Source organism: Corylus avellana, chromosome ca2, assembly GCF_901000735.1.
Source record: "Corylus avellana chromosome ca2, CavTom2PMs-1.0".
In the NCBI taxonomy this organism is placed as follows: domain Eukaryota; kingdom Viridiplantae; phylum Streptophyta; class Magnoliopsida; order Fagales; family Betulaceae; genus Corylus; species Corylus avellana.
This window is the reverse complement of record NC_081542.1, coordinates 32,478,540-32,500,385: the sequence shown is the minus strand read 5'-3', so window position 1 is coordinate 32,500,385 and position 21,846 is coordinate 32,478,540. Positions and strand designations below refer to the sequence as shown.

Sequence of the window (21,846 nt, the reverse complement as noted above, 5' to 3'; positions counted from 1 at the left end):
AACCGCTAACTCCTAGTTAACCATCTATACAGTTAGTGGAGATAATTAACGGATTTTACTACACTGCCTTTTCACCCATAGCGGTAGATATAAGATTCAATCCCAAACAATGAAGGAAAAAAAAAAAAAAAAAAAAAAAGAAGAAGGGATGAAACTGACAAACAAAATGAAATGGACAAAAGCGCACCATTCCGTCGGCCTGGACTGGATGTTGAAATTACGAATACTTGGTATCATTATGACAATAATATGTTATTTCATTTTCAAAATAATGACAGCCATGTCTATTAAAGATCAACGGATCTTATTCCTTTTTGGAATATCATTCTCTTAATTTTAAATGAAATATAAAGTATATATTTTACGGCCAAAGTTTAAAATTAGTTAATTTAACGGTGGAGACCGTGTCAATGTTGACATTTTTTTTTTTTTAAAAAAAATTTAAATAATAATGTTATGTACATTATTAAATGCACAAACTTTAAATTTTAATCATGAAATAAATAATATATAGGGAAAACTTTACTTACTATTTGTGATCTCTTATCAATTTGCCCTTAAGAGGTAGGTCAATTGGCTGGGATGATGCGGATGTCACTAGTTCAAATCCTCTTCTCGCCTCTTGTGCAGATGTCAAAAAAAAAAAAGTGTCAATTTTTAGTGTACCAATGTTTCACTTAATTTATGCTACATCATTTACTCTTGTCATTCTTCCATCCTTCTCAATACTTTTTAAAAATAAAAAAATAAAAATCAACTATTAAATTTATAGGACCACCTAAGTAAAGGTAAACCAAGTGATTGATTTAAAAAAAAAAAATAAATAATAGAGAAGGACGAAGGAATGACAGGAGTAGATGCGCTAGCATTATTTCATAAATTCTTTAGGATTTTCCTTTAAATCCCGTTAAAAGTTCCAAAATATCACTATTTTATATTAATTGTTTTTTTTTTCCGAAGATTTAAATATAAATATTTTTGTAAATTTCGTTAAAACTTGACAAACGCTTAAATACATACATTTTTTTTTTTTTCAAAAAAAAAAAAAGAAGATGCATTTTGAAAGTTTTGACATTTCTCCTATCCCAATTTCAAAGGGATATATTAAATTGGCACTTTTAAAAATTTAAAAGTATAATTACAAAAATAATAAAAAGTAAGAATGGTTGGTAAAGTTTTATATACTATCCCTATTTCAATATCCTATTCTCTCTACGTTAATTAATACGCCCACAGATTTAATACAATAATAATAATAAAAAAGAAAAAAAAACGTACGCCCACAGAATGATGCAAGCAAAGTGGTTATAAAAAAAAAAGAAAAAGAAAAAAGAAAAAGATAAAGAAGAGAGAGAATGTTTTAAGAAAGGGTACACCTTGTATTGTACGTAAACAAGTACCGACTACCGACGCGAACGTGTAAGAGCTATAAGAGCAAAAGAAACACAACTCACGCGAAGAAGAAGAAGAAAGAGTACAACGTTTGTGGTTGGTTGGATTCCGTTAATGCTTTTCTTTTGTTGTGGCGGTGGAACTGGAAGGCTTCTTCATTCATTCATGTTGACTCTCTCTCTCTCTCTCTCTATCTTTTCCATTAACCGTCACCACGTTCTCTCTCCCGCGACCCTTAGATTAGATTTGGATCCAACTTCCTCGTTTCGTTTCCTACTTTAATGTTGATTTCCTATTCTTATTATTCTTAATTAACTCCCCAATTACAAATCTACTTTTTTTTTTTTTAAAAAAATAATACCCGCAATTAATAAAAACTAAATAAAAAGACCCCAATTTACACGTCTTTCCACCTCCAATGATCTTAGCCCCCTGTTAAGGTAACCCCTCCTAAACCTTTTTTGCCTTCTTTTTATCTTCCTCTTCTTCATTATTATTTTATTCTTAGGTCTTCCTTCCCCAAACTAAACTATCTGTTTCTTTTTTCAAATTTTGATTGTTTTTACTTGGTCAATTCTTATTCTTTAATTAGAAAAACCAGATTTGACAAGATATTTCCTTTTTTTTTTTTTTTTTTGTTGGGTTGTAGAATTAACTTTTCATAATTGCAGGGGGATGGGTTTTCAATTTGCAATTTATTGATTGTTTTTTTTGTTTTTTTGTTTTGTTATGGGGTCTTTTGTGGGTTAAGTTTGCTTGATTCAGAAAGTAGAACCAACCTGCTCTTGGGGACTGCTTTTGGAGCTCTTAGAATTTGGTACATATATATTTGATAGCCTTCTCTCTCTGTTTCTATCTAAAGTATCAAATTTTTGAGGGTTTGTTCCAGATAAATGGCTTCTGTATTGATTTGGGTAGGTCATTAAAAGGGTTTATTTTGCAGGTATCTATCACTTGGTAAATTAGGGTTTACCTTTTTTTTAGCCAATGGAACAGTTCAAATTGCCAGCAGAATCTCATATCAAAGAGGTTTAATTTCTTATTCCCTTTTATTGAATTGCACCGACTTATCCAATATATCTGTTTTATCCATTCATCTTACATGATCCGAAGATTTTTATGTTTTAATTTTGTTCATATCTTTTATTTTATCTTTCTTGTGATTGACCCTTAACACATTGCAAATCTGATCGCTGTTTCTATCGATCATAAGTTTACTGCATTACATTGTCATGAAGATGTTGTGTTTGGCTGTAATATATGTTATTCTGGTCACTGCATATAGTAATCTAAACCTGGGTCTTGAGGAGTATGGTAACTGCATATAGCCTATCTGGTTGTTTGATGTCTCATGCCTTTCATCATTTGTTTTTTCACAACATGCTTTTATGTACTTTCTTTAAAGCCTGATGAGATAGAAAAGCTATAACAGAATGATGCCACTGTCATATATTTCACTGTGTTTTCTTGAACTTAATTGCCTGATAGTCAGTTTTATAGAAGAGGTTTTGCAGGATCAATCTTCTAAACACACCCAAAAAAGTGACAATACACTTGACTCATTTTTCAGGCAGTCCTCAAAGTATAACGGTACAGAGGTTTAGAACTATTGAGTCAGTTTGGTGTGTGGTGGCAATTGATAGACTATGAAGAACTCTTAAAAAATGTCAATGGCTTGGAGTTGATAATTTTAGCTACCAAGCTCCATCCATTGTAACTTTTGTGGTATTAAATTAAGACAATATCATAAAGGAGTGATTGGGTTTATAGTGAAATATATTTCAGCGTTTTTTTTTCCATGGCATCTGAAAGCATATTGTCACTTTTCAGAAAGAAGCCATATCTGGAATTTCTGAGTTACTTTTATATATGGTTAATACCATTGGAAGAATTTACTTTTACTTGAATCTTAGATTAGCTAATTTGAGAGTTAAAATTATAGAACAAATGTCATCTTTCAAAAAACGTAATTCATTTGAAATGCCTTCTAAAGCAGAGTGGACATATGCACTTACAGTGAGTTATTTAAATGCCCCCATCAGCTTTCTCCTGCTGTTTCATGATGCTTACATAAGTAAGACCATCGTTGGTGTGTTGCAGATGTCAGTTAAGTGGGATCCAGCTGAAGCATGCAGGCCTATCATCGATGAAGCACCTGTGTTTCATCCAACTATTGAGGTATTCTCCTGTCAACAAATATTGCTCTCTCATTTTGGTACTTTTTTATTTTAGAACTATGTCATTAATTTGCCTTTGTTGGTAGTATTACTTTATTAATTTATTTGCATGTGATTCACCTTTCATTAGGAGTTTGAAGATACACTTGGTTACATTGAAAAAATACGCCCAGAGGCTATATCATATGGCATATGTCGGATTGTTCCTCCATCTTCATGGGTTCCACCCTGTCCTCTTAAAGAGAAAAACATATGGGAACATGCTAAATTTTCTACTCGTATCCAGCAAGTTGACTTGCTTCAAAATAGGGAACCCATGAGAAAGAAAAGCAGGGGACGGAAGCGAAAAAGAAGGAAGCACTCAAGAATGGGAACAAGCAGGAGACGTACTGATTCTGGTTCAGAAGCTAATGTTGCTTCTGAGACTGATGAGAAGTTTGGGTTTCAGTCAGGTTCAGACTTCACACTTGGAGATTTTCAAACATATGCTGATTATTTTAAGGAGTGCTATTTTGGAACAAAGTCCGCTAAAGAGGACTTAAACTTCGGCAAAAATGAACAGACAAAAAGATGGGAGCCCTCTGTGGAGGATATCGAAGGTGAATACTGGCGGATAGTTGAGCAACCAAAAGACGAGGTTGAGGTATGGATTTAGAGTATCCTATAGCTTTGTCGCTCTAATATATCAAATTTGTCTGTCTATATATGCAAAAGGTGTATATCTCTGTTCTGTCATGTTGCAGGTATCCTATGGAGCTGACTTGGAAACAGGAGCATTTGGAAGTGGCTTTCCTAAGGCATCGTCCATGTTAACCAAAAGTGACGCAAATCAGTATGTGCTGTCGGGTTGGAATCTGAATAACTTACCACGCCTGCCAGGTTCTGTACTATGTTTTGAAGAAAGTGATATCTCGGGAGTTTTAGTGCCATGGCTCTATGTTGGGATGTGCTTTTCTTCTTTCTGTTGGGTAGGTGAAGGGACCTTATTGAATTTCTACATGAATTAATGAGTTATATAAAACCAAATAACAAATGTTGAAAGCTTTCGCATGTATACTTGTGCTTACTGACGTGTTATTTACTAGCCTATTGTAATTTGTTTCTTGAATGTGTTTTTCAATATAGTTATACATAGGAAAATTAACACAGGTGCTCTTCATAGTCTCTTTACATCTTGGGAAGGTGATAAACGGCAGATTTAGTGATGTTTTGGCTTAGGACAGATTTCTACTTTATGGAAGTTGAACTGGGAAACAATACACGAAATTCAACTTATTCAAAAAAGAAAACCACTGAATTTAAGTTTTTGCTTATATAGAAAGTATAGTTTTACATATCCAAGCTTCAGCATGGTTTCAAATGTTTGCAGAATTTGTGATTTGTTGTTGCTATGCACTAGATTTCTGATGCAGCAAAGAGAACTTTTAGATCTGAAATGAGCCAGCCAAAGATGCCACCTTTCAATCAAATTGACGCTTACAAAGGGTTTAAGAAGAAATTCCAGCAATATTTATAAAAAAAAAAAAGAGAGAGAAGAAATTCCAGCAATAATCTCTATAGCAAAGAGGAGATAAGATTGAACTTGGAACAATAAAGGATCAATTTTTTTAGGCTCCAAAGAGTAAGAACAAAGATCCGAAATTTCATATATTTGAGAATAAAAGGCTGCCTACAATGACTCATAAGAGGCTATTAATGCCTTTTAGCAACCCTGGAATCCTATCTCTTCATCTTTCATAGAACAAATAAATCTTCACCATCCAACTTCATTAAAAGTCACGTGCTAGTTGCAAGACCTTTCGAAAATACTAAAAACATAATAATATAAAGCATGACATAATAGTAAAATACTAGTCTTGAGATACCTAATGGATTGGATAAAATAGACGATGCCCCTGCATCAATCCCTCTGGGTTGGAAAAGCAACTTGGCTCTGATGAGAAAACCTTGGCTGTTTCAACATTATATTGACACTCTTTCTGTTTTTCTCTTTCATGTACTGTTGCTGGCCAATGTTTTTATTATTATTATTTTTTTAAGCTTCAGAACCATTTATGTGTTGGTCAGGTTGAACTGTTTGTATTAATCCTAATTTGTTCTATGATGCTTTTGAAAACTTCCTTGGGAATTGTTAATTTGATATATTACTTTAGAAACATATAGCCCCAAAGGTCTGGCTCAAGTGGAAAGGACCTTGGTCTTGGTGGTATTTCCATCAGGTTTAAGGTCCAAATTCTTTTGGGAGCAAACAATTCATTGGGGTTAGCCCGCTAGTGAAGCCGGAGTATTACCTGATCCGTGTGGAGGGGATATTTTGCACAGGTCCGAGGTTTATTTGACACGGGTAGATACATGAAGTGGTCCTGCCTTGGAGGAGTTCTTCGTCATAAAAAAAATAAATAAAATGGAAAAAAGAATTTTTTTTTTTAATCTTATCCTATATTGATATCTAATATGTTAACTACTTTTGGTTGTTTATGGTATGCAACAAAAACTAATGTGGAAGGCTGCTTTCTGCATTCGGTCAAATATTTGATCATTATGATTTTATTGAATTTCCCATTCAAGATGTGAACTAACCATTTTGCAAAACTTTTTCTTCACATCAGAATTTTATTGAATTTACAATACAAGCTGTGATCAATAATTTTTCATAAATTTTCTTCTCATTAGAGTTTAACCTTGGTTTTTTTTTTTTGTTCCTTGCAATTTGAAACAGCATGTTGAGGACCACCACCTCTATTCACTAAACTATCTACACTGGGGTGATCCAAAAATATGGTATGGAGTACCTGGAAGCCACGCTTGCACTTTGGAAGATGCAATGAAAAAGCATTTACCTGATTTATTTAAAGAACAGCCAGATTTACTTGACGAGCTGGTAAGATGTCTTTGCACTTCATTAGTTGTTATTGGCTTAAATAATTATTCATTAATTCAGTTTCGTTAAAATGCATATTTGATTAGAAAACAGTTAAGAGAATTCTTATATGTGGTTGATTTGTTTCCTAGTTGATATTTCACTGTGTCATGTTATAAATTTTGTAATGTATGATGGATGATGATGGTGAACCCCAGAGTGATTGCACATAAAGCTTATCCTACATCCTATACATTTTAAGTAATGAAGAAATGTGAACTTATAAAAAAAAGAAATTGATGAAGAAATGTGAAGACTTTTTGTGAGTGAGCAAAGTGTTCTTACTAGACACCTGTTGATGCACCTCTGGGTCAACTGGTATCTGGTATACTAATAAAAGATAGGAAATAAGAGCCCCTACAAGCTATATATATATGTATATATGGTGAACGACGCGGAGCTTAATGAAAAGTTGTGGAGTCTAATGAAAATTTCTGAATTGATGACTCTCTTATTGAAGTAATTTTATTGAACCTTTGTTTGCTTTTTTCTTTTTCTTTCCTGTATTGTGTTTATCATTTGACGCCCATCAACAACTACTCATGTGAGTCAGTTTCAAGCACTCCCTTATCACACGTCTGTCCTGATCTCCACAAGGACATTAGGCTTGTACATCCTATTTATTTCTACTTTGCTTTTACATTTTATGAGCATATTTCCGGCATTAGGATTATAATTTTCGTCTTGGGACAGGTTACTCAGCTATCTCCTTCAGTTCTAAAATCTGAGGGTGTACCAGTATATCGAGCTGTTCAGCATTCCGGTGAATTTGTTCTTACCTTTCCGAGGGCGTACCACTCTGGATTTAATTGTGGCTTCAACTGTGCAGAGGCAGTGAATGTGGCCCCTGTTGATTGGTTAGTACATGGCCAGAATGCAGTAGAGCTTTATAGTAAGCAGCCTCGCAAGACATCAATTTCGCATGACAAATTGTTATTAGGGTCTGCTCTGGAAGCTGTACAGGCTCTTTGGGAGCTATCCATTCTTGGAAAGGAGACTCCAAGAAATTTGAGATGGAAAGGTCTTTGTGGGAAAGATGGGGTACTTACCAATGTAGTTAAGGTGAATTACGGCCTCTCTCTCTCTCTCTCTCTCTCTCTCTCTGTGTGTTGATATATATAATTGAATAATTATCTACATGTTCATGTGCCATTTTAGAGAACTAAATTTCTTTATTACTCAATACTACCATTCACAGACAAGGGTACGAATGGAAAATGAAAGAACAGATGGTCTTCCAAGCGGTTTGAAGTTGCAAAAGATGGAAAGGGACTTTGATTTGAGAAAAGAGAGAGAATGTTTAGTTTGCTTCTATGACTTACACTTATCCGCTGCTGGCTGCCAGTGCTCCCCTGATCAATTTTCATGTCTTAAACATGCCAGCCATTTTTGTTCATGTGAAATTGACAATAGATTTGTCCTTCTGCGCTACACGATGAATGAGTTAAACACACTGGTTGAAGCATTGGAAGGAGGAGTTGATGCAATAAAAGTATGGAAATCAGATGATTCAGGATTGGTTTCTGCTAATGACAAGGTTTTTTGTGTAGCTAAGGATGATGAAAGGGACACGTATGGAACCAAGTCTCCTGATCAAAGGGAAAGTTCTTCTTGTTGCCCAGAAACTGATGAGAAGTTGAACATGAATGTGCCTTGCACTTCATATGGTCACGTTTCTTCGGAAGTTATCCAGTCAGGCTCCCAGCATGGATCATTTTGTTTAAGCACATCTCACATCAGTATAGATAGTCATAATGCAATCATAAACGATGAAAATTTAGTCGTCAACAACGAAGGTAAGGTGGGGCAGGATTGCTGTATTGATCTTGATCTCAATGCTCTGTGTGATGAAGATGAAAGTGGATTGCTACCTATATCTGATTGCTTTGATAGCAAGGCCATCTCAAATGTGGAGGAGACATGTATGTCAAACTGTTTACAAGAAAATGTTCATAGTTCAGATACAGCACGAGAACCAGATCTAATGCAACACGATAGCAACTGTAATTTATCAGTGTCACTTGTCCTTTTAAACAAAGATGATCCGTGTTTGAGAGATCTTGAGCATACTTGTTCAAATGATGGCAACAAGTTGTTTGGGGTTGATCTTTTGTCTTTGCATCCACATTCTAAAATATCATCAGACAGCTCGTTGGAAACAGAAATGGTGGATACCTCAGATGTAAAGGTATCCATGGAGGATGGCAGCTATCCAATACGAAAGTTGGATCTTTGTGTTGAGCCGATAAATTTTGGGACTGTCATGTTTGGAAAGCTTTGGTGCAGTAAGCAGGCCATATTTCCAAAAGGTATGCTGAATACAAATATTTGTTGGGTCTTTTAAAATACCTTTTATTTGTTATTTTATTTAAAGGAGGATTCCATTGATTTGTTCTCAATTTGGGTAACTTGTGCAGGATTTAGAAGCCGCATCAAGTTTTTTAGTGTGCTTAATCCAACAAAAATTTGTAGTTACATGTCAGAAGTCCTTGATGCTGGCCTTCTCGGGCCGCTTTTTAAGGTGTATCTTTTCTCCTTTTCATTCTTTCTTTAAATATCTTATGCCACTTGAGTAGGGTTTTAGTATGACAGTGAGTAACATAGATATATGTTAAATCACTAGTTTTCCAAAAGTTTAAGCTTATAAAAATTAACGAATTTAATCGTTTAACTAATATTCTAACACTTCCCCTCACGTATGAGTTCAAACTTTCGCTTAATAAGTGATACCTAACATCTTAAATATTTAATTCAAATGAGTGAATTAGGGAGACAGGTTCAGACTTAGGACATCTGCTTTAGTACTATATGTTAAATTACCAGCTGTTTCAAAAGCTTAACCTTGTAAGAAATGATGAATTTAATCATTTCATTAATACTCTAATATTATTTTCATCTGTTGGTGTTGATTCATATGAAAGTTTTTGCAAAAAAGTCAGTCCCTCCTCCCTCATAATCTCGTCCCTCTTTACATGTCACCTGATTTGGGTGGGTTCACATCTATGAATCCAGAGCTCCCATCATGCTCAGGATGGATGTGCTACTGTTGTAGTTAGTTTGGCTTTCTTTCAGCCAAACCCAAAATCGTGCCTTGCTCTTCTTGTCATAATTAGATTGATCAGCATGAAAATTTAGAAAAATAATTCCAAAGACCTATATTTGAAAATTGCAACAGATGATGAGCCTATACTGCAAATATAACAAAAAATACATGTGATGATGCTTTCTTGTACACATTTAGATGTTCGATAGTGTGAGAACTATGATTTCTTTTCTAGCCTAGCGAGTTGCATTCACTTATGAATCGCTAATGAAACATTTTAGTAGAAACACGCGTTAAAGTAACGAGGATTAAACTCTGTTACAACCCCAAGAAAGATTTGTAACTTTTCATTATCTTTTTATCTTGTATATATTTTACCCAACTTTTAAATGAACTTCCAGGTTACTTTAGAAGAATGTCCATGCGAGACTTTCACAAATGTCTCAGCAGTGAAGTGTTGGGAAATGGTGCTTCAGAGACTCAACCAAGAAATTATAAGACACAGCAGCATAGGAGAGCGAGGACTGCCCTCTGTAGATGCTTTGCAAAGTGTTAATGGGCTTGAAATGTTTGGGTTTCTCTCTCCACCCATTATTCAGGTAAAACTATCTTCATTCATCCTTAGCTGCATTTATTCTGCCTGTTTATGAGACAAAACTGAATCCCTGTTTTCATGCTCCTTGCAAATCCTTTATTTGTTGAAAGATACCTGAACTTCTCTGAGTAATTATGCATTAACAACGCTGCTTTTATTGTATTTGTTTCACCTTTTAAGATTATTAAACTATAAAACCTTGATCTATGGCCCTAATTGTAGACATTGAACCTAAAACAGTATAAAAAAGATGGATTTTGGTAAAAGCTTAATGCTTTTTCCCTCCTTTTGTGGTTAATTTCTGTTTTAAGCATTGGTAATTGTTGTTTGGCTTGTTTGATGGCGTGATTCTTGCTAGCATGTTAGATTTGCAAATGTATGCACACCACGCACCCAGAATAATAGTAATAATAAATAATTAAAGAAAAAAACACACTCATTAGCAAATAAATGTATGCACTTTGATTTTGTTATGTGTCGATTTATTTGTCCATATGTGCATGCGTGCATGCAGAAAGCAGACTGATTTTCATCTTGCTGTGCCATGCATCTGCTGTAGTTTTACTTATGAATTCTGTGTTCTGGTGGTTCTAAATTGGTGTCAGGTTATCGAGGCTCTTGATCATGATCATCAATGCGTGGAGTACTGGAATCACAAGCATATAACACCTGTGACTTTGGAAAATAATATTGATGTCCATAAGTACTCATTGAGATTGAGTTGCTCAATAGGAGACACAGAGGACAAAGATTTTGATATCAAGTTGGCAAAGCAGGAGCAGTATAATCCATCTGAAGGGAGAGGTCATGAGTCAATGGATGAAGAGGTACAGAAACTACGAGGACTGTTAAAAAAGGCAAGTCCAGAAGAGTTAAGAATGATGCATAGGGCACTCTGCAGTGAGTCACAAAATGCCGAATGGAGAATGGCATTGACATCATTGATAGAGGAGATCCAGAACCAGAAATCCTCCTGTAGATAAAACAAGGAAGAGAAATAGGTCCCATCATTCTTTTTCATTCAAGGTAGCTTCTTATTCTATTTAGTCAAGTAGGCCTAATTCTTTCTTTCAAACATCCATAACAGGGGAAGACCAAATCCTGGGTGTGAGTTGTGCACAAATAAGGCTGCTGTTGTTTAGAAAATTTTACCAGCCTTTGTGGAATGTACATCCACTCACTGTATACGCTGATACGGTTTTAGGTTTAACTATATTATCCTTTTCTTACTGCCATTTATTTCTATATAGGAATTTGTATACAATAAGAAATGCTGGTTTTATTTAGGCTGGAAATGAATGGAAGTAGGACTGACACAAAAGGGTGTCTCTGAAACTGATCACTGTAAGGTGAAATGGCACCAAAATTACAATTCTTTTCAACATGATGACTCATCTTAATTATCATTCCTAGGAAAGCATAAAGGGAAGTACCTACTTTTCTCTTCCTTGTTTGGCGTTGGTGTTTTCTGCTCTCTTACACCAAATGTACAATGATGTATGATTTAATTCTAGTTTTTCATTTACCATTTTTCTGTGTATACTTTCAGCTGTACAACCATTTCTTGCTGATTATCTCTTGTGTGTGTGTTAGAAAATATCAAAGTTTAACCATAATCCTAATTCTTTAGATTGGAACACCAATTACCCAATTCTGAGCACCCAAAACTGATTTCACAATGACATAGCCTTATTTTACCATTGATGCACATCTAAAAATCATTCAAACATACAATGCCAAAAAATGCAATTGGTTGGCGCCCTCATGGGTGATTGTGAATGATTTGAAAGGGTAATAATAATGAGATAAATTAAGTACCCCTGCAAATTATTAGAAGATCAATTCATTCTACAAACCCAGAGGCCAGAATAGATTGGAAAGTGGACACCTTATAGAATGGGAACCAAATTGTTTGAGATCCAGTTGAGTTTATATTTCCAATTTCTAGCAAAATATCCAAAAATAAAAGAGTTTTTGTTTCGAGACTCACCCAGGTGAAGTTATCGCTGTCAACAATCAATCAGCTGGCTTAACTGTTGTGCACCAATGGACCATAATTCTTCAGATTTTGGGCATGCAGCCCATTGTTTGTTGATATTCATAATGATTAACGTTGATAATTCGAGGGCAGCAAGCCAGCAAGCATTAAACAAATGAGATGTAGGAAAGAAAACGGGGAAAAACAGAGAAAAAAGAACCTTCGTTTGAGATGGATCCGTTTTATAGCCGCATCCCATTTCAATTAAAAAAAAAAAAAAAAAAACTATCACATGAATTCATGAGAAAGAATACATTCGTCATTCGTTCATGTACAGGAGGATCATTGCAAAAAATGAAAAATAACAAGGATTCTTCAATCTACTTGACATTCATGATGATGGTGTTTTGGCAGAGGTCCCAAGATTCCTCAAATTTAGAAACAACCCACCATAGAAATATAGCCCAAGAAATGAAGAAACATATCTATATGGCTTTCTGCTCCATAAACAACTCTCCATCCAATTCTTGGAAAACCCATCAACTAACTAACTAGCAAGAAAGAGGGTTCCCGTGAATCTTGAATGTGAAAAGTAGCGCGCAAGCAACCAAGAGAAGATCAATTGGAAAGTGGCTACACAAGGACGCAGCAACCGTTGATGAGTCAATGATTTGTGGTCCTGGCGCGGAGGGCAGTGGTGCGGGTGTAACGACCTCCGGTTTCGGCAAGGAGCCGAATCCATCGCCACCATAGAGAGCGTAGTCAAGAAGGGATGCAATGGAGTGTACAGCCAAGGCAGAGGTGCTGTAGAAGTCTGGTTGGGTGATCGGAGAGTCGTCGAGGGTGAAGTTGGAGGCGGAGGTGTTGGTGATGAGGATGGAGTTTCCGGGGAGGAGAGTGGGGAGGCGGGTGTTGGTGTTCAAGAGCTGGAGGTCGGAGAAAGAGAGGCGCTGAGGGACGATGTGGTAGGGTACAATGAAGGGGTCCATGTTGGGTGTGTGGTTGAGGGAGTTCTCCTGAGGGATGAAGAGGGTGGCGCTCATTGGGAGAGTTAGTGGGTTTATCATTGAGATTATGTTCGCCCAATTCGTGAAGTCCCCTGCTCCGATCAGTGCGTCGATTATGTTGTTCAGTTGTTGGGGCGGCAGTGATGGTGGCGGCGTGTGTGGCGGAGGAGGTGGTGGAGGAGGTGGAAGAGGTGGCGGTGAAGATGGTGATTTAGGAGGAGGAGGTGGTGGCGGCGTTGTTCGTAATGGAGGTGGGGGAGGAGATGGTGGGGGTGTTGGCAATGGAGGTGGTACAGTCGGAGGGGGCGGCGGTGGTGGTGGAGCGGAGGAGGTGGTGGTTGGAGGTTGTGCTGGAGCTGAGGTACTGATTATGGGGTTGATGATGGTGAGTATGGTAAGGAAGGAGAGGAGAGACGGGAAGTTGGCCATCACTCTGTTTTCTTGCTTTCTTGCTCTGTTTTTCTTGGAAAATCTTTTCAATCTGGTCAAGTGGAGTTGAAAATGGATCTTTGTGAGAATGGATTTATATAGACACACAAAAAAAAAAGGTAAAAAATTATAGAGGAGGGAGGGAGGAGGGAGATGGAGTGAGTTCTTGCTTTCTAACCAACATTCATAACAAACAAACTCTTCCCGCCAAATTAGTGCTACTAAGTACCTCACCTGATCATACAATTAGGGTTTACAAATAATGGGATAAATTCACAATTCCATGATCCTCTAAACTCTAATCGATGGATTCAAGTGTTAATGGAGTTGTTTAAGGTTTTCAGTTTTCACTACATAATTAATAGGTCAATTAATATGCCTCATAATGTATTGTTTATATGCACATAAATTATTCATAATTCAGGCATGTACGTAACTTGTTTATATATAGGACATACGTATATTGTATAGTATAAACGGAGGCATTTTAAAAAGTTCCAACTCATAGTATTAATGACAAGCATTTCAATAAAGACAATGAAGAGACCATTCATGGATTTGTATCACGTCATCCACCTAACGTGTCTTCTTCTCCTTCTCCGTTACATGTCTCTCATCCATCTAGCACAAGCCTGACACCAAATTCATTACCACACTCGAACTCTCCCATGTCTCCCAAACATATTCAAGTAAGCTTGTTTGATTGCTAATGGCTATCATCAACAGCCTAGCCCGTGGATTTTGATGATACATTTAGTCTTGTTATTAAATTGACTAGAGACCGATTGATGTTGTCCTTGGTTGGGTCCGCATCAACCAAATTGATATACAAAATGCTTTTTTGCATGGTTTATAAGAAATGTGTGTTTACGCAACATCCACCTGGGTTTGTACATCGAAATAATCCAAACTACGTGTGTCTTATGCGGAAAGCGATCTATGGGTTGAAACAGGCACCTTGGGCATGGTTCTTATGCAGCTACGACTCACGGCTTTTAAGGCCAACTCATACTTGGTCTTTATTTGGACTCCAACTTAGTACATTTTTATTCTCATTTATGTTGATGACATTATTTTAATTAGGAGTAAAAATGCAGATGCGGATACGGATAATAGCAATATCCGCATCCGCAAAATGCGGATAATGGTTTTTGATATCTGTATCCGCATCCGTATCATATGATTACTATTCCTCCGCATCATACGATTACTATCGGCATTTGCGCGGTTAATGCAGATATTATCCACTATCCGCATTTGAGGTAATGAGCGTTTTAAACCATATATGGCAACTAAATCAGAAAAATCAGAAGAGTTTCATACTTCATAATAGTGAAATCCAACAACATTATAAATCCATCAAATATAAGAAAAGTAAATTACAAATCAGACAAACATTATATATATATATATATATATATATATATATATATATATATATATATCTGAAATTCAAAACATACATAACATAAATTAAATCTAAATGTAACACATTCATAAGTAGATGTTGATGGCAAGTGGCAACGGATCTATGGCACACCATAAATCCAAATTAGCACCTACAAGTACAAATCACGAAATCAATTAAATGTAAAATATAATGATAATTATATTGTAATTTGTAAGTAAAATATGACAAAATAATAACCTTTTATTACTAATGAACTTTTAAGTAAGAGAAAGAGATGAGACTTGATTCCTTGAATTTGAAGCTTGAGTTTGAGGCTCATCTAAAATAGATTAAACTTGAGTTAAATGTACAAACCGAGTAATAAAAGATCTTGAGTTAAATGAATAAAATTTTCAACTAATTTATATACAATTTAACATTTGTGTTGCTCATCATAGCTTTCCACAAATTTCTCTAACTCTCGAATGTTAATTGGCATGTTCCTTATCCAATTTTGTGTGCAAATCAAGGCCTCATGGCCCTCAACGGTAAGTGGAGACAATGAACTCCTAAAGGAATCCAACACACGTCCCCCGGTACTAAAGGCGTACTCAGAAGCAACAGTGGAAATGAGGATATCCAATACATCATGGGCTATCTTTGCAGGGATATGATATTTTGGCACATTAATCTTCCACCACGCTAAAATATCAAATTCTGTTGTTGTTGTTGTTTCACAACAATCTAACAAATACCTTTCCATCTCCAACATACACCCCAAATCATTATTTTCGACAAGGTATTGCGAAAACAATGAATTAAATTCTTTCATATCACAATTATCTTCCAAGTCATCATCAACAACATTCAAGGAAGTAGCATTTGAACTTCCTATACCCACATCAAAGTTAGGCACCATACTCCCATTAAACTTATTGTATTGCTCAATCAAACGTTTAAGGTGTCTCATGTTTGCCTCTATTTTATTTGCCCACTTTTGCCCATTGCATTCTTTCAACCAAAACACCAAAGCGTTCATCTTGTAGCACGGGTCAAGAACAAAAGCAATATATAACATCAAGTTGATCTTATCCATATTCCCTAATACTCTTATACTTACTTTCCATATTAATACTCATGGTACTCATGATATGATCAGAACTTAGACACCCAACATTCAAGGTGTTTTGAACAATACAAAGCTGCATGAAATATAAATTGAAAGTGACATAAGTTGAACTAGACATGTTCAATGTTGCATCATAATTTTTTTTCAAAAACTTCACAAATGCCCTAGCATTTTCCCAATCAAGAAATCCAGGAACAACCAAATTATTCTCATCCTCCCCCATTAGTTCAAATGCTTTTTGGTACTTTTCAGTGATGCTCAGCATTAAGTACTTAATATTTTCACGCTCTATACATTCTTTAAACTTTGCCATCCTCAACGGTAAAGACCTCACATATCTCACTGCATGTCTAATATTACTAATAGAATCATTTAAGTCTTTCAACCCATCACTTACAACAAAATTCAAAATATGAGCAACACACCGCATGTGAAGAAACTCACCTCCCAAAATAGTAAAATTCTTATCCTTCACTCTCGTTTTCATATATTCAATATCCACATCATTAGAGGAGGCATTATCAACTGTAATTGTGAAAATACTATCAATCCCCCACTCTATCAATGAACTCCCAAACACCCTTCCAATGGTCCCACCTTTATGATTGGGAACTAGGCAAAACTTAAGGATTTTCTTATGCATAATCCAATCACAGTCTATGAAATGAGCAGTAATACACATGTAGTTCAAATTTTGCAAGGATGTCCATGTATCAATAGTGAGGCAAACCCTTTGGTCGCTTAACAAAGCCTTTAACTTAAGCTTCTCTTCCATGTATAAGTGCATGCAATCTTTTTGCACAGTTATATGACATGGCACTTTGAACCTAGGTTTTAGTCCATTAGTATATTCTATAAACCCTTCAATCTCCACATGCTTGAAAGGCAACTCACATTTGATCAAATACCTAGCAATCAAACCCCTAACTTTGTCCGCATCATACTTTAGAAATCCCAAGTGGGGGCTACCACTACCAATGGCGTCTACCACCTTCAAAAATGAAATTTGCAAAAAAGTTTGATTTTTGGGGAGTTTCTTTTGTTTAAGTGGAGAGTTTAGGTAGGCAGATTGTAAGTGGTTCATCATGGCTGAAGTGCCAAATCTTCTATGACACGCCAGCAATCTATTGCAATAATTGCACTTAGCTTGAGGGTTATCATTGTCAATTGGTTCCACTTTTTTAAAGTGGTCCCATACAACAGACTAATTAACAGGTGATTTTTTTGGGTTGTGGTAGGAGGGAAGGTGTGGGGCTTTGAGTATTTATAGAGGAAATTGTTTTGGGATTGTGCTCTCCTATAAGAATAGGGGCAGTGCTATTGCCATCCATTGGTGTCTCACTTGTACCAATTGTACTACTAAGGATGTCATTGTCCTCCATTTGTTATTAAATTGATCGATCAAATGATTAAAAAATAAGTTCATCAACAATCAACCTTTGGTTCCACTTTTTTAAAGTAGTACCATACAACAGACTAATTAATATGTGGTTTTTTGGATTGTGGTAGGAGGGATGGTGTGGGGCTTTGAGTATTTATAGAGGAATTTGTTTTGGGATTACCCTCTTCTATAAGAATAGGGGCAGCGCTATTGCCATCCATGGGTGTCTCACTTGTACCAATTGTACCACTAAGAATGTTATTGTCCTCCATATGTTATTAAATAAATCGATCAAATAATTAAAAAATAAGTTCATCAACGGTCAACAATTTCAATCCAATTTGTATAGCTACACAATCTCTATTGGAAGACTAATTTTATAAGAGATTAACAATCAAATGTTCAAATGTTGAAAAAAAAAAAAAAAAATCTACCAAACAATGGAGCAATAATAAAAATAGATCAAATGATTAAAAAAAAAAAAAAAAAAAGTTCATCAACCATCAACAATGTCAATCCAATTTGTATAGTTATGCGATCTCTGTTGGAAGACCAATTTTATAGGAGATTAACAATCAAATATTCAAACTTTCAAAGGTATCAAAAATAGAGTCTAAAAAAAAAAATCGAAAAAAAAAAATTTGACCAAATAGTGGAGCAATAACAAAAAACACATTGAAATTACCTCCATAAAAATCATGTAGAAAGAGTGGGGATGAGCTTGGATTTTAAGAAACCCTAGATTAGGTGCATAAAGATATTACCAACACAACATTTGGTTTTATCTTTATAAAACCCTAAAGCCTAAAGAATATACTTATATCCTTATAAAATTCAAAACAATGCCATTAGATATATATTAAAATTTAAATATATAAAGGAATATCTGAATCCGCATACCCTAAATCCACTATCCGCATCCGCATTTGCAAATATTGATTTTTGCTATCCACATGTGCATTCACATCCACATATGCGGATAGCGGATAGCGGATGCAGGCGGTTATTATCCGCCAACATTTTCACCCCTAATTTTAACTGAATCTTCTTCCTCAACCATTGATGATCTACTTGTTTAGATTTGCATGGAGCTTGTGGTGAAGGACTTCACCATTTTATGGGTGTGGAGGTTATTAAAGTACCAAATGGTCTCATGCTTTCTCAACAATGTCACATTATGTCTCTCTTAAAAAAAGTAAACATGCTTACTTAATGCTAAGTGTTGTGCAAATTTATTTATCTTGCAAGTGCATGAATCAATTGTAGTCAATGGATTGCAAGTGCGAGGTCGATCCCACAAAGAATTGTATTTTTGAAAGAGCAATTTAAAATCTAAATTAATTGAATCCTAACCTAGTTCCAAATTTGGAAAGATTATTGTTTCAATGAAAAATTAAAAGCATAAGCAATTTAATTTGAATGTAATCTAATGATGAAACACTAGGGTTTCAGAATCCGCATTCACAAATTCATAGCAACATAATTCCATGATCTATAATATTTCCCAAAGTTCTCACATCTAAATCTTAGATTTGTTTTACTATTGCATCAAAGAATTGATCAAAACATCCCATGTATCCACACATAACCCAAATCACAAAAAAAATCCAATAAATAATTAAATCATTAACTATATCCATAAATCACAAGAAAATATCCAATTTTTATCAAAACATCAATTGTATCCAGAGAATAAATCACACTGGAAATTCAACTTTTAACAAAGAAAACCAAGTAATCAATTGTATTGAATAATCTTAAATCATCAAGTGTATCCTTGAATCACACAAGATATCCAAGATTTATTCAATCCAATTGCGTTAAAGTAAAACAATAGAGCAATTAAATCATTAAATTGGGAAACATTACATACATGGAATGATGTGCTAATTATAAGTGAGGCTTCATCTTCAACCTTAGTTGAAGGTTTAGCCTCTCATGTTATTGAAAAACAAAACAAAATTAATTAAATTCATAATGAAAAATTGAGTACTTACAAATATGGAATCACAAGGTTGAGATCCAAAAGCTAGGAAACCCTTAAACTCTCTTCTTTCTCCTCTGAAATCTCAAAATTCACAGCCTCCTAAACTAATATGATAATTATCTACTTATAGACCTAAAACTAGGGTTTACAAATTGAATTCGGATAAAACTGCTGCCAGATCAGACAGGTGCGCTCGATCACACACTCAGTGCGCTCGAGCGCACTCGAGCATCACTTCTCCTATGCGGCGCACTCATGCGTGCGCAATGAGCTTTGAACTGGGCGCGTATGCGCTCGATCGTTGGGCACTGGGCTCAATCACAGTGCGCTCGATCGTTGGGCGCTGGGCTCGATTGTAGTATTTTGCACTCAATCGCAGGTCTGTTAGCTGCTTCTCCAAAGTTTGCAATTTTTCATATAAATCCCATAGTTTTTCTCCATAGCAACCTACAAAACACTAAAGATTCAAAACTAACCCAGAATATCATATAATAAAAGAGCTAAAGGAATAACAAAAGTAAATTAAAGGGTCCAAATATGCAATATTTAGCACATATCACTAAGCCCATGACATCTCCCATGTCTTCGGCACATGAATTGCATAAGTTGTATGGAGATTCCTTTGATGATCCAAGTTTTTATCATAATATCATTAGTTCATTGCAATATCTCTCTTTTGCTTGTCTTGACATTATGCTTATTATTAACAAGGTTTGCCAGTTTATGCACACCTTGCGGTCACTCATTGGACTGCAGTCAAACACATACTATGATATTTGAAGGAGACTCTCTTATAGTCTTCTTATTCAACAATCTTCTAATGCAACTCTCTTAGCATATTCTGATGCATATTAGGCCGGTTGCCAAGATGATAGAAAATCTGTTGGTGGTTACTGTATTCATTTGGGCTTTAATTTAATTTCTTGGTCTGCTAAAAAGAAAAGCACAGTGTCTTTGTCTAGCACAGAGGCCGAGTACCTTGCTCTTGCCTTTGCTACAATGGAGCTCACGTGATTGTTGTCTATCTTAGCCAAAATTGGTGTTCCTCAACTACAATGTCCCGTTCTTTAGTGTGAAAATATAGGTGCTACATATCTCACGGTGAATACGTTATTTCATGCCCTTACAAAACACATAGAAATTGATTGCCTCATTTTTTAGGGACAAAGTTACATTTCAGCATAGCGAGTTCCATTTTCTCTCTAGTTAAGATCAACTCGCATATGTGTTTACCCAGCCTTTTGAGTTCACTCAGTTTATCAATATATGTTCTACACTCAATGTTCGTCCCTTACCATTGAGTTTGAGGGGGTGTGTTGAAGCATAACTCCACTCAAAGTAGAGTTCTATATTGAAGACTGATAAAGTTCCCAACTCATAGCAGTAATTAATGACAAGCATTTCAATGAAGACGATGAAGAGACCATTCATAGAATTTGTATAGTTGAAGAGATCCTACAATATATTGAATTCATATGTTAGAAGATGTATTATTTAATAGCCTCACCAAATTTTATTAGCCAAAAACCAATTTTCTCTATTTTATCTATCAACTTTTTTAAAGCATTCCCAATAGTGTAGTGATCCAAATAATTAATTAGGCTTAAAGACAGCTTAATTTGAAGGTCAATTGGGCTTTGGGTCACTAGGGACACCTAGAGGGGCATTTTTTTGGAACTTTGGATCTCGAAGCTACAGTAAACGAATGCTCGTGTAGGGGACCATGCACGGGCGCTGGCCTAGCAACTGTACACGAACGCTCATGTGGGGACCAGGTTGAGCGCTCGCTGACCTTTCTTTGACCGCTGGTTTTTATCCGCGCGTGTCGCCTGCAACCTGACCCCTCTGAGCAACAGTACACGAGTGCTCACTCCCTATAGGACCACAAGCGCTTGCCCCTTTCCTGTTATTCACCATTTAGCCCTCAGACTCACCCCTATGAATACCCCTCAACCCCCTTCGATTTTCTCCACCCCAGAAGCTTGAGGAAACTCTGTCATTTTGGTTTTGTGAGAGTTGTGACATCGTGTAGATTTTATAGATTTAAAATAGAGTTATAATGCATCTTTGTATATATTAATGCTTTTATGAGTGATATTAATATTATTTATCTATTAAAAATATCTATGTAGTTATTGGTTTTAATCCATGAGATTATATATATATATATATATATATATATATATATATATATATATATATATATATATACACTAGGATTTTAGGTGAGATTTTATTCAAATTAGATAACTGGTAGATCTCCTAGAATATAGGAAGAGATGTTCTTTTTTATTTTTTTATTTTTTTATTTTTATTTTTATTTATTTTTTGTTTCCTCAACTATCGTGGGTATTATCCAAAAAGATTTAACTTCATTTATTCTTTTTATTTTTTTTAAACCAGTAAAGCCCATAGGAA

The 21,846-nt window shown here is 35.5% G+C and overlaps 3 protein-coding genes across 5 annotated transcripts; 2 read left to right on the top strand and 1 right to left on the bottom strand.

Annotated features, from left to right (window-relative positions):
* The first annotated feature begins 1,431 nt into the window (after nt 1-1,431).
* On the top strand, nt 1,432-11,580 carry LOC132170314 (lysine-specific demethylase JMJ18-like). 3 transcript variants are annotated; one of them, XM_059581243.1, is made up of 12 exons: nt 1,432-1,559; nt 2,144-2,209; nt 2,336-2,421; nt 3,493-3,570; nt 3,700-4,212; nt 4,313-4,537; nt 6,289-6,450; nt 7,183-7,551; nt 7,688-8,798; nt 8,907-9,010; nt 9,934-10,131; nt 10,733-11,580. In XM_059581243.1, exons 3-12 carry the CDS (start codon nt 2,380-2,382, stop codon nt 11,108-11,110), a joined length of 3,180 nt encoding a protein of 1,059 aa, XP_059437226.1. In that variant the 5' UTR covers nt 1,432-1,559; nt 2,144-2,209; nt 2,336-2,379; the 3' UTR covers nt 11,111-11,580. The 3 variants fall into 3 exon arrangements, with proteins under 3 accessions (XP_059437226.1, XP_059437227.1, XP_059437228.1); XM_059581244.1 differs by having other exon boundaries at nt 1,432-1,832; XM_059581245.1 differs by lacking the exon at nt 2,144-2,209.
* Nucleotides 11,581-12,656: 1,076 nt separating this feature from the next.
* On the bottom strand, nt 12,657-13,094 carry LOC132169623 (fasciclin-like arabinogalactan protein 19). Its single transcript, XM_059580628.1, has one exon. It carries the CDS (start codon nt 13,092-13,094, stop codon nt 12,657-12,659), a length of 438 nt encoding a protein of 145 aa, XP_059436611.1.
* Nucleotides 13,095-13,128: 34 nt separating this feature from the next.
* LOC132169622 (uncharacterized) lies at nt 13,129-13,611 on the top strand. The gene has a single exon (XM_059580627.1). It carries the CDS (start codon nt 13,129-13,131, stop codon nt 13,609-13,611), a length of 483 nt encoding a protein of 160 aa, XP_059436610.1.
* Nucleotides 13,612-21,846: the final 8,235 nt, after the last annotated feature.